At 31.9% G+C, this 13,660-nt stretch overlaps 1 protein-coding gene and 1 long non-coding RNA gene across 5 annotated transcripts in view; both read right to left on the bottom strand.

Annotated features, from left to right (window-relative positions):
* Window positions 1–4,276: 4,276 nt before the first annotated feature.
* LOC109207944 lies at window positions 4,277–5,328 on the bottom strand. The gene is made up of 2 exons (XR_002065085.1): window positions 4,982–5,328; window positions 4,277–4,585 (listed from the first exon to the last, which is right to left on the bottom strand). It is a non-coding gene; the product is annotated as an uncharacterized LOC109207944 (long non-coding RNA).
* A 6,455-nt stretch (window positions 5,329–11,783) lies between these two features.
* Window positions 11,784–13,660, bottom strand: part of LOC109207947 (60S ribosomal protein L6, mitochondrial-like) — a 2,151-nt gene continuing 274 nt past the window's right edge. Inside the window, exons 2-3 of one of the 4 annotated variants that reach the window (XM_019370944.1) lie at window positions 12,768–12,846; window positions 11,784–12,566 (exon numbers count right to left, since the gene is read on the bottom strand). In XM_019370944.1, the coding sequence (XP_019226489.1) occupies window positions 12,232–12,540 (309 nt within the window). In that variant the 5' untranslated portion in view covers window positions 12,541–12,566; window positions 12,768–12,846 and the 3' untranslated portion in view covers window positions 11,784–12,231. The remainder of the gene's footprint in view (window positions 12,567–12,767; window positions 12,847–13,660) is intronic. The other 3 variants (XM_019370943.1, XM_019370946.1, XM_019370945.1) reach the window with 3 other exon arrangements.

The raw sequence follows: 13,660 nt of genomic DNA, 5'->3' as shown, positions 1-13,660 counted from the left end.
ATCCATAAGGACTATGAATTTCAGTAAGAGTTATAACTCAACCTCTCAATTAGTAGCAATCAAGCACTCTCTTTTAGTGCTTCAGTGCCAATATCGACTTGTTATTACTCATATGACGCTACTTCATGGGATCTCCAATCACATAGGTTGAGTTACCATCTCTNCTCCAATCACATAGGTTGAGTTACCATCTCTATTGACAACATGTCGGCCTTAACCCCATCTCTTTTGAGGTTTGAAGAATTAATTTTCTTCCCATAGGTTTAGTCAGAGGATCGCCCAAATTTATATCTCTCTTCACATAGTTAATGGAAATTATTCCATCTCTCAACAACTGTTTTATAACATCATGTCTCAATTTCATGTGTCTACTTTTACAATTATAAGATTTATTCTTTGCTATAGCTATTGCCGCTTGGCAATCATAGTGTATAGACACAGGAGACAATACGTCCTTTATTAAAGGGATATTAGCTAAGAAGTTTCTTAGCCACTCAGCCTCAGAACCAGCTAACTCCAGAGCTAAAAACTCTGATTCCATAGTCGATCTAGCAATGATCGTATGTTTAGTTGATTTCCAAGATATTGCACCACCACCAAGGGTGAATACATAACTACTAGTGGATTTTGTATCATCTGAATCAGAGATCCAGTTTGCATCACTGTACCTTCTAAGGTAGAAGGAAATCCACTATATAGGATATCATAATGCATGGTTCCTCTTAAATATTTCATTAGTCTATCTAATGCAGACCAATGCTCTCTGTTGGGATTATGAATATATCTACTCAGTTTACACACAGCATAGGCTATATCGAGCCTTGTAAAATTCATTAAATGCATCAGACTCCCAATAATCTGAGCATATTTAGATTGAGCAACTGGGTCACTATTATTCTTTTTCAACTGAGAGTTAGCATTAAAAGCAGTGCTTACAGATGTGACATTAAAATATTCAAACTTCTTAAGAATTCACTCAACTAATGTTCTTGTGACAACATTATTCCATCTTCACTCCTTAAAACTTTAACTCCCAATATTGTATTTACTTCACTCATATCTTTCATATCAAAATTAGTAGACAAAAATAATTAGTACTTTGCACAATATTTAAACTTGTACCAAATATAAGTATGTCATCAACATATAGACATATTATCACATAATCATTGTCTATCACTTTTGTACAAATACATTTATCAACCTCAACTGAAGAAAAACCGTCTCTCAGTAAGACTTGTTCAAATTTCTTATACCACTGCTTAGGAGCTTGTTTAAGGCTATAAAGAGATTTAACTAATTTACAAACTTTATTTTCTTGTCCAAGAATGACACAGCCTTCAGGTTGAACCATATAAATTTCTTCTTCTAAATCACCATTTAGAAAAGCAGTTTTGACATTCATTTGATGGATAAAAAGTTTAGGGATTGAAGCTAAGACAATTAAAACTCGAATAAAAGAAATTCTAGTCACTAGTGCAAATGTATCAAAATAACCTATATTTTATTTTTGAGAAAATCCTTTTGCTACTAACCGAGCTTTATATTTATCTAAAGATCTATCAGGATTAAATTTCTTTTTGAAAATCCATTTACAACCAATAGGCTTTGCACCAGGAGGTAAATCAGTTAAATCCATGTATTATTTTTCAAAATAGAATTGATTTCAACTTTTATTGCCTCTTTCCAATATTTAGCATGTGAAGAAGATATAACTTCAAAATAATTTGATAGTTCATTATCGACAAGAAAAGTTTGAAAATCATTTCCATAAGAAAAATATTCTATCCTAGGCCTTTTGCTCCTTCTCAGTTCCTCATTAGAGGTAATTTCACTATTTATTTTAACAGGTGTATGAGAAATTTTATCAGACAATGGATAAATATATTCAAAGAACTCAATATTCTTTGTCTCAATTATAGTATTGTAATCAAGCACATCACTTTTTAAAATATGAAATCTGCATGCAACACTATGTTCAGCATATCCAATATGTATGCAATCAACAGTTTTAGAACCTATTTTTCTCTTTTTAGGTTCAGGCAAAAGAACTTTAGCAAGACACTCCACACTTTTAAGTATTTCAAAATAGGTTTATAACCCTTCCACAATTCATAAGGAGTTTTGTCAGTTTTCTATGTGGTATTCTATTTTGTAAGTGACATGCAGATAATACTCCACCTCACAAATTATCAGGAGCATTAGAACTAACTAACATAGAGTTCATCATCTCTTTCAATGTTCTATTTTTCCTTTCAGCTACTCCATCTGACTCGGGCGAATAAGGCGGAGTTACTTCATGAATAATTTCATTCTTTTCACAAAAATCATTTAATGATAAATATTCTCCACCTCTATCAGATCTTATTCTCTTGATTTTCAACCTCAGTTTTATAAGAAATAAAAGAATTAAAAGCATCATCTTTATTTCTAAGCAAATACAACTTAGTATATCTAGAAAAATCATCAATAAAAGTCACATAATATCTTTTACCACCTCTAGTCATAGTCTGCTTTAAATCACCTAAATCAGTGTGAATCAAGGATAATAATTCAGTTTCTCTATTTACAGAAAAATAAGTCTTTCTAGTACTTTTAGCGTCAACACATATATCACACTTGTCAATATTATTTGAGTCTAAACTAGATATTAATCTCAGTGACTGCATTTTTTATATATACGCGACATTAACATGCCATAAAGAAACAGACTCAACCATATAAGCAGAAGAAGATGCATTTTCATTGCTAGTATCAGAAATATTAAGCATAAATAAACTATGGTTGCAATATTCATTACCCACAAAAATGTCGTTTTTGGTCAATATGACCTCATCAATTTCAAAGGAAATCTTCACTCCAACTTTTCCTAATAACCCCACAGAAATCAAATTGGTTTGGATATTAGGAACATGCAATACATCTCTCAATGCTAGAGTTTTACCAGATGTGAGTTTGAGAAGAATTTTTCCTTTCCCAAGAACGCGAGTTGTTCTTGAGTCACCAAGATAAATATTTTCTTTTCCTTCCTTAACTTGGTGTAAGACAAAATTCATTTTTGTCTGTACAAATGTGCCTAGTAGCACCAGAGTCTATCACCCAATTTCTCACATTAGCCACATTATTTATTTGGAAAATGACCGCAACAATTATATTATCCGCTTTAGTCAAATTTAATTTAACTTAGCAAGATTGTCATTTATCCCAACCCTTCCCTTGCATTGAGGTGTATTTTTCTTGAAAGTTTTAATATTAACATTGGATATGTAACCATGTCTATTCACATACATGTGTTTTGACATTAGTATCTGCCAAAGTTGTGGATGCAATAACGTATTTACAACACCGTGGATATCTGGCAGGACAGCTGAAACAGTAGCAGCAGAGACAACACCAAAATTGGTAGTACCATCAAAAAATTTCGTAGTGGTATTACTTGCCATATTTTCTTAGATTGCAGGAAAATGACACCGAAAAATAACAATAATAATACTGCAATAATATTATTTGTAAGCAGATACACGAATTGGCTTGAGTCGTGCTGGGCACTGTTCTAAGAAACTATTTCAGCAATGTGAAATATTTCCCCAGGATTAAACAAGCCCATCTCTATTTATTTAAAGGATACAAGAATCAGCCAAATTAAATATTACAAACCCAGTTATTTAAAAGAGGGGAACAAAAGATATTAAACTACTAAACTTTGACAAGGAAAAACCACAAAAAAAGTTGATGAAGATCAAAATTAGAAGGAAAGAAGTAGATGGATTTCTTTATCTTGCTAATGATGATTTTCTTGTCTAGTTGAGAGCCTAATTATAGGCACATGTGCATGGATCTATCATGCTGAGGGAAAAGAACGTGGCAAAGCAATTGTCACTTTTCAAAAGCATTTTGCCATTTATCTCATAGCTTTTAGAAGTCTTGCCACGTAGATTTTGGTTAAGACATTAGTCAACAAAGGACATTAAAATATTGCCACAGTTTTGGCACCAGTCACCAGACACCAACGTTCAGTGATTACGTCGTTAAAGCATGAACACACTATTCCCTTTCTCGTTTACTACCTAAGAAAAATTTGTTTTTAAGGTCACAAATGTTAGATGGGAAATATTTATCAAACCAAATATTTCGATCAAATCATTTTAATTATCATTGATAGAATAAAATGAAATGATATATTAATAAATTAATTAATTATAATGAAGTTATAAACGGTAATGTGCAAACACAAATAATGGGTGAAAATAAAAAATTTCATGCTAAATTTTCTAGATTGACTACTAAAACTTGCAAACTTTTCATGTAACTAAGAACAAGAAGACAAGAGGGGTTGCTTAGAGTCAGCACCTCCCAGATGTGGAGTAGCTCCAACGAAGAGGGAATAAAAGGGGAGAGACTAAAAAAAATAAAAAAATAAAAAAAACTAAGAACAAGAATGCTAAATAGAATTTGATTAAAATCTGCACGTGCCACGTCCGAAGTTCTACTGATTCTCCTTCTCCTCTGCAGGCAGCGATTGGAGGGTCACAGAATTTTCCTCACCTTTAAACCCATTAATCTCCTTTCGAAAATTTCCAACCATCTGTTTCAAAGCGACAACACCAATTTCAAACAAACAACTTCTATTTTAACCACATAAAAAAAAAAAAAAAAAATCCTATTTTCAAGAGGGCCTAGTTGCTAAAATGCGAATAGTTTCTTCCTTTCAAGATGAAGAAAAGATATTTGTGTTCTTAGAACTAAAATCTTATGTTTAGAAGCTACCTGTATATACAAATTAGGTTATTCAAAAATAAATGAATCTTAAGAAATTCGAGGAATTGCGATAAAAATTATAAAAAATCAATAAATAACAATAGTCATAAAAACAAGAAACATATGGAATAGAAAACAAAGTAAGCAACTTAAATTTGCATCAGTAGAGCTATTAATTCTTAAGTACTACGTATGTTATTCAATCAATGATAGAAATTTGTACCTTGTCAATAGTATTTTTGAAGCAAAGCTTGTGATCAGCCATAGGGGTATTCACAAAATCGTGGAATTGCTCCTTCAAATTGCTTAAAAAGCTACCGTCGTCCTTCGACCTCTTCCATTTGGGCCATCCACAAGAAGTTAGAGGTGGAGTTGCTATGTCCTTTTTCTACTTCCATTGCATCAGTAACTAAAATTTAACTAAAAAGCCAATAAGAAAACTAGAAGAAAAAGCAAAGCAAAGAATGGGTTCCTGGTGAAATTTGCTCGTTAATTGATGACTTATATTTATAGTTTATCAAAACTGTGTTGGGAAAATAGACTTGTTTAACAAGAAAAGATGGCCAAATAATACTTAGCTTGAGAAGGAAGTCAGGCTATTTCTATTGGACTTCATCAAAAAGAGAACTAAAAAGTACCGTGCTCCCAATCGATATTATTATATTTTATTTTTTATAAATTTCAATATGAAAGTACAAATAGGTCCCTGAATTTAAAGCACATCTCCGCATGTTGACGTATTTTTTTAGGTAAACGGTTTGAAATTTAAATAAACCAGTTTGTTACAATGACTAATCTGGATACTATAGGGGTCAAAATCAAGGGGTTTTGACACAGCTACCCATAAAAATAAAATTATTTATCCTTGTCTACCTATTTATTTTTTTACCCATAAACTAATTACATTTTCTACCCATTGTAGTTTTTATGGGGAATTTTATCGTTATTCTCCAATTCTTTTTTATTTCTATGCTTCTTTTTTTCTTTTTTTTCTTTTTTTTTTCTTTTCTGCTTTTCTTTTTATTTTTTTCTTTTTTTCTTTTCTAATTTCATTTAACTTCTTGTTTTTTATATTCTTTTTCTCTTCATAATCTAATTTCATTTACCATTTTCACTATTTTTTATTATTATTTTTTACACAATAAGAAAAATAATTGATTAGTAAATATTTGTTCACCTTTTTTTTTAATATAACTAGTACGATATACATTTTTATTCTCATTTTTTAAATTCAATTATAAACTGAAATAATATCAGTTGTCACTTGATCTAATACACTGGATATCACATTGACTGCTGTTGAGCACCATAAATTACATAATCAAATTCTAAGAATCAACACGTGGTTGCCATGCAAACCTTGATCTCCTTCCCTATAAATATCAATACACACTCTACCATTAGCACTAATACAACCAGTTATAGAGCAAGAAATATAATCTACGGCAACCAAATCTCCATATATACTAGTTAGAATAAAAATAATAATAAAATATTAAAAAATACAACAAAAGTATAAGTAGCGAAAAAGACTTCTAGTACCATGTGATACCAATATGGTATATATGTATACCAACAGAGCATATGATTTCTACAACTATCTGCGACTATACTACTCTACCAAAACATTAAAGGACGCAATAAAAGTATGAGAAAATTACATGCTCGTATTGCAAGCTAAATATTCGCAAAACAACTTGCTCATTTCGTATACTAAGAAGGTATATAGTTGTATGGGTCGTTCCAACAATTGCCTATAACTATAAAAACTATTAATACACACAATTTATGTCCATCGGCACACAAAAATTCCAGCATTATGGCAACTCATGTTGATATATATAATTTCATAATAGAATTCGCTTAAAATGCAGCTAAAACAATCAAAACAATGTCCAAACTACCATATGATACCAATATGGTATATAACTATACCAACATGGTATACAGTTTTACTAGTTAATTCCCGGCAACTATATGACTATACTACTATTACATAACACACATGCATAAAGAGAAAAATAAAAAAATAGTGTACCACATATTAATATAATAAGGTATTTCAAGATATTGTACTATATTATTATTATTAAAAGAAAATCAAATATTGTACCATTTAAATGCAACTAATACAATCAAAAAATAATTCAACTAGCATATGATACCAACATAGTATATAGTTATACTAATAGGGTATATAGTTGGAATGAATTGTATACTAAAATGGTATATTTGTATACTATTTGGGTATACAATACAAATTCGTCTTCTTCTCTGGTTCAACTATATTTCAACCCAAATTTCTAAAATTTACTACAAAATCTCCACCAAATTGACTGAAACTTTAGCTACAACCTCCAATCAACTTTCCAAACTAACCCATATAGGATCGGATCAAAACAATAAAAACTCAAACAAACCAAGTTATGAGTTTCAAGCTTCAAGGTCCGTGGTATTGAAATCCATATCTTAGATCCTTTAATTGGCACCTGTTTAATGCGGGACTTCAATAGCGTGGCGGAAAGGACAATCTTTTTGTGCGCTGGCTGCTGAGGAGAAAGAGTGGTCAATGTGACTTCAATTTCACATAACATTAACAGATAGTGACTCAAATTCACAGAATATTCTACAAATGATTGATTAACAAACTATTAAAGCATTACCAGTCAGTCAATCAATGCTCTAGATTGACTGTACTAGCAAGGTTTACAAAATATAAACAATATATGAGGTTGGATCAGTGGCGAAACCACATGGTCATATGGGTGGTCAATTGACCACCTTTCGCCGAAAAATTACAATGTGTATTTAGGTAAAATATTACGTTTAGAGTTATATAACACATATTGAACACCTTTGTTTGGTGCATCATGGCTTCTACAATATTTATACATCAGAAAATCCACGTTCAATGTTTAATCAATATATTATATTGTCCTAGATCGGGTATATTTTGATTTTCCTAACTTAAAAGTATACATTAGTAGCATGTTACTTGCCTATTTTCCGAATTACTTATATGGCTTCTTATGCACGAATACTTATGTATAGTTATCTTTTCTTTTAGTTAGTATAAAGAGTTTTTTACTCTATCACTATAGAAGTTCAACTGTCTATAGTTGAACTCAGAGTTCAAGATATTAGCACATTCAAAATTTAAAAATTAACTGTGATATTAAATATTTGAAATATTATCCATAACTTCATTATATCCAACATGGAATACATATTTATTACTTTAATTGTATACATCTTTAACTTGTAAAATTATTCTAACATGATTTCGTTAAATTTATTATTAACACTCTCTAACGAAAAAAGAAGTAGACAAAAAATTTAAAAGAAGAAAAATCGTGTTCTTAATGTCAGGAGAGAAAAAATAGCAAATTCTTTGTTTGCATTCAAAATTCTAAATTTTAGGAGATTTTACATACATTAAATAAGGAAACCATTTGGGCGGGTAAATAGTATTGATTGCATAGGTAGGAAAAGTAAATAGTTTAGGTATGGATATTTAAGGGTAAATAGTTTAAATTTAATGGGTATAAAGTGAGATTTTCTCCAAAATCAATACTATGCTTTATCACGATGCTCCAAAAATTATTTTCTTTTGGAGAGTTATTTGGTGTGGTAAAAAAAACGTAAGATGGTCTTAGATGAATCAGTCTTTAAAATAAATGGTCAAAAATGACATTTTGCACAAGGACAAAGAGCCCCCATGAATTTTTTCCACTTTTTTTGAAAAATTACATTGTTTTCGGAAATCAATGTTTGGCCATAAAATTTTAAATTTTCGGAAGATGAATTTTGGAATTTTTCAAAAATTTTAAAAACTTCAAAAAGAAATTTTTTAAAATTTTCACTCAGATCACTCACAAAAATTTTAAAACAACCCAAATTATATTGATGTCAAAACACAACTCCAATTTTCAAATATCATTTTCACTTGAAAAAAAAATTTCTCTTTATTTCGGAATTTTACAATTCTTATGTCCAAACGACCACTAAGTTTGTTAGGACGGGTATCATTGGGGGGGGGGGGGTGATCTTTACTTTTCTAGTTTCCTTTAGGAAATTATCAAGGCAAAAACTTATTTTAAGAAAGAAAAGAAAAAGCACAAATATTGTAGTCTGTACACTTGTGGTAATTAACTTACCATATTTGTAATTTTGTTTCACAAGTCTTTAGGGAATGGGAAACCGAAATCGAAAAGGAAAAGGAAATATGGTCGATAACTTTAAACTACACAAATCCTTAGACTTAAGGACTCCTAATCCAACACAAAAAACAAATAAATCAACCCTAGGGAGAGAACGCCTTTGTCTCTATAAATTCTAATGCAGGCTACACAAATGGTCAAACTCAATTTTCAGAACCTATACTTTTAAGCTTTTGGTTAGTTTCACGAAATGGAGCCATTAACCACCAGTGAAATTTATGTGTTCCCTCTATTTTGTAATAGTATAAGAAATATTCCTGCTTCAGCCACTTCAGGTCACAATTTTAACTTGGATATTAATCTATTTGCCATGCATACTTACACTTGTGATGAGAACATTATAGAAGAGTTCAACTTTGGTACAAGGTGTGCCTGTAAGTATGAATCATTATCAGAGGAAACTATTAACAGAATTCTTTTGGGAACTGATTTTCCTTACTCAATAGAAAGGATTAAGTGGGATCCAACTGACAAAATTTTGGAGAACAAAGATGATTTGATCAAACATATCTTGGAGTTTGCTCGTAGGGTGGAGAATGTTACACCTCCTTTCAAAGATGATGATACAGTCTATATAAACCTGTTATTTGTTAAGCCAGTCTCTGTATCTCCTCAAGAATTTCAACTTACAAAATCAAGAATTCTTGCAAAAGAGAGAGAGTATTTGGCAGAAATACTTTGGGAAGAAATTTATGATAAAATCAAGCGAATAGGACAGGGATCATCTTTGTATGAAGAATTTCAATGGATAGAATATTACGTACAAGAACTTGTGATGAGAGGCACATCTAAATGGAGGAGCAGGTGTCTTGATGAGAATTACGAAAGGGAACTAATACAGTCTCTAATTGAGAAAGCTAGGAGGGAATTTAAATCACTGCCTGCAGTAAGATCAATAATTCAGTTTTTACAGAAAGTAAATATTCCAAACGGCCATGATTTGACAGAGATATGTTCAATATGCATGGAGAAGTATTTACCTGATTCGGAAGTTTACAGCATGCCTTGTAGGCACACTTTCCATTTTGACTGCATTGAGACGTGGCTCCTAAAAAACCCAAGTTGTCCTATGTGTCGGTACAAGTTGCCACCAATATTGGAGTTGAATTAGAAGTGCTCAGTCCTCTCTTGTAAAAATATATTTTAAGATAAACTTTGTAAAAATATGTGTCTTTTCCTTTTCCTTTTCGATAGTTTTAATTGTAATTACAATTCATTTGATAATCCTTTTAGTCAATGAAATCGTAAAACTATACGAATCATTATAAATTGACATAGTAATAGTTACTTTTTCTGTATAACAAGATTAGTAGTTACTCTTGGATTTCTTTGGGACATTTCCCACTAAGCAATTATATGAATCATTAATCTTCTTTTTATGGAGTTTCTCCCTTATTCATATAATTATATTTCAAAAAATGTTTACAGAAAAATTCTAGCTACTGAAGCTGTTATTAATCCCTGTCAATCAGAATGGCAACTTTTGTATTCGAGAACGACTTAAACAACCCGAGTCATAGGCGCATGCATTGTCGAAGCTATGGGTTCAACTGAACCCATAACTTTCGCTCACACTCTATATTTTTGCCAAAAAAATTATTAATTATGTAGAAATAATAAATTGTGAACCCATTAAATTAGATGAAATGTAGCAGAACTGCGAATCTAAACCCATAAAATTTAAATTCTGAATCCGTCTCTAAGTCCTAACTAATAAACATCATTGAAAATAATGCTTTGCATAGAGCATTACTTTAATACAATTATGATAGAAGCACAATCTGCTATGGATGTAACCGAGCACAAATATACATTTTAATCTACAGGAATTAAATTAGAATAGTTTAAACTTTCACATTCGATAACTATTCAGGCAACCTTAAAGGTTTTAACTCAAACAAAGACCTAAAAGGTTCCAAGGATTATTGACTGTGTATACATCTCTTTGCAAATGGTCATGAGTGTCTTTTTTCCGTGTTGTTCTATGGAATTACAATAATTATACAGTCTGTATTAGCTCTTCGTGATTCTTTACATTTTCTATTTATGTTATGAAGAAGTACTTATCTCTCGTGTGAGTTCTATCGTAACTTTATTTTTCTTCTATATTAGATCTCACCAGGTCAAAGAGAAACAATATTTATCAGATTCGAATTTCCTTTTAAAGTGCTTTATGAATTATGAGTTTCAACCTTGTTGAAGTTTCGAATTCTGCTTGATTTAATCTACTTACATATTTGTTTGTAGAGAAATAAAAGGACGGAAAGGGGATGAGGAAATACATCGGTTTTGCTTTAAATATATATTAGGGTAGGTCGCTTTTTCTAAGCGCGAGCAAGAGAAGCATGTTTTAGTGGCAGAAAAACAAACCAGCTTGTTTTTTTTTTTAAAAAAACTTTTTTGGTTTCCTCAAATTCATAAGCAATATATACACAAAAGTTATGTGGAACCTATGTATTTTTTAACGGGAAAAATGCGAATATTATTAATACATGGAATAAACACTAAATACAGAGTAACAATTTTTTTTATTTTGTCTAAAAAGCAAATACATATTCTAAATTCATGACAACTGCAAACCAAATATGATAAATTTATAGGCAGCAGGGAGAGGATAAATTAAGAAGAAGCACACACTGCACTTCATTTAAAATGTCACCAAGTATAATTAATCAACACAAATTTCAAACTACAGGTCCCATAGAAATCAATCAGACTGGCAACTTTGAATTTGAGAATCACTCAGACAACCTAAGATCACGTCCAACAATGAAAACAATGCTTTGCATAGAACATTTAATCAAATTGTGGAAGAAGCAGGCCACAGCCTGCAATTCAATATAACGGAGCACAAATACACATTTTAATCTAAAAGTCCTACAAGAATCAATCTTAATACTCTCAACTTCACATTTGAGATATTCAGGAAACCTAAGATCATATGCTAAGGTTCCAAGAAAGCAATTCTTTGCGCAGAGCATTTATTCAAATACCCATATTTCAACAATGCCATCCATCACTTCTCTATAGTTGTTGAAAGGATGAAAAGGCTAATACAGGAATAGTCATTGAGATGTTTAGCAACTTCTGCGACTATGGTAGAAACTTCAACCACTATCTTTTAAAGGATTCATGCAGCTAAAGAAAAAATTACAATAGGAAGGATGCTTAAAGAGAAATTGTTCACCATCAGAAAGAGAACAAAGCCCAAGCCCAAGCCCAAGCCCAAGAAAGAACCATGAAATAAAGGTTCTCATTTTGATTTCTTCCCCTGCTTCTTTTTGATCACTTCATCAATGTACATTATACCTTTGCCTTTGTAAACTTCAGGAGGCTTACAGCTCCTTACAGAAGCAGCAAACTGATGTACCCTATACTTGTCAATCCCAGTGCAGCAAATCACATTGGGTTTGAAACAGAAGACACGAACTGCAGGGGGCACGGTCATTTCAACCTCATGGCTGTAACCCAGCTTAAGGTACAAGAGACGACCTTCAGATTCTGCTCTAGCCTTGAAACCGACTCCAACAATCTTGAGAAAGCGGAAGAATTTAGCTTCCATTGGATGGATTTAATCGATCAGCTGAACTAGGATATGACATGAAGAAAACTACATCAGTAGGCCAAACAAGAAAAAAAACCTAGACAATAATAGAACAGAAACAGGCCGAACAAGAAAAAACCAAGACAAAAATACAACAAGATCACTCTTTTCCACTAAGGGAAGCAAGCATGCCAACTATTAATATGAGATTTAGGACATCTAACGTAATGGTGTGTGACTAATACCTGGTCAAAACAAGTGCAACAGTTGAGTAGGATATGCTGATATGCAATGCCTCTTTGTGACTAAAAATGTGAATAGTCACTGCATATACAAAGGAAAACTGGTCAAGGAAAGGAAGACAACCAAAGTGATTTTCCTATTTGATCCAAAGAAAGGGGAAGAAATTTTTTAAGGGTGGGGGTAGAGAGCAGAGGGAACAAGCAGGGGTTTCTTCCGATGCAGATATGTAATCCAATGAAGGGTTATTTTAAAATAATTAACTCCTACAATTAGATATACAACCAATTAAAAAGCTCGAACAGTGAGCAACAACAATCGTTTCTAAACCTTCTCAAGATGCAAAGGCATGACTAGCTACTAAAGTGGGCTAGTTTAAGAGGACTCTGTGTGGTGATCTTTAAGTATTACAGATTAAGCGGATTCTAAAGATGTGTTTTGGGTTTTACAAACGTGTTAAAGTCAACAGAAATAACATTCAACTAACTTGCCAAAGAGCAAGAATTATCCAGCTACTACGAGTTAGTATATTGAAGCATACTCTCATTTCAGAAGCATCACATTCAAATAAATCCATTAAGGAATTTCGTCGAGCAACTCCGAGGCATGACAATGAAGACTGCTCCAAAGCGTGCAAATTAACACTCCCCAAAACACTAGGTAGCTGTCAACCTAAGACTAATAAACGAAAAACATTTTCTAGAAGCAAAATAAATCTGCCACAAAACTGTAAAACGGACATCCGCAGACGAATTTCACCGAACAACTCAGATGTAATGACAAACTTCAAAAACGCTGCTTTAGAGTATAAAGCTATAAAAAAAAAAAAAACTCACCAAAACAGTCAAATATCAACTATTTTCATCAAATAAAATTATAAAAATGAAGGAACATTCTC

Source organism: Nicotiana attenuata, unplaced genomic scaffold, assembly GCF_001879085.1.
Source record: "Nicotiana attenuata strain UT unplaced genomic scaffold, NIATTr2, whole genome shotgun sequence".
NCBI lineage: Eukaryota > Viridiplantae > Streptophyta > Magnoliopsida > Solanales > Solanaceae > Nicotiana > Nicotiana attenuata.
The sequence above is the reverse complement of the archived record's forward strand: the minus strand, read 5'-3'. Positions and strand labels throughout refer to the sequence as shown.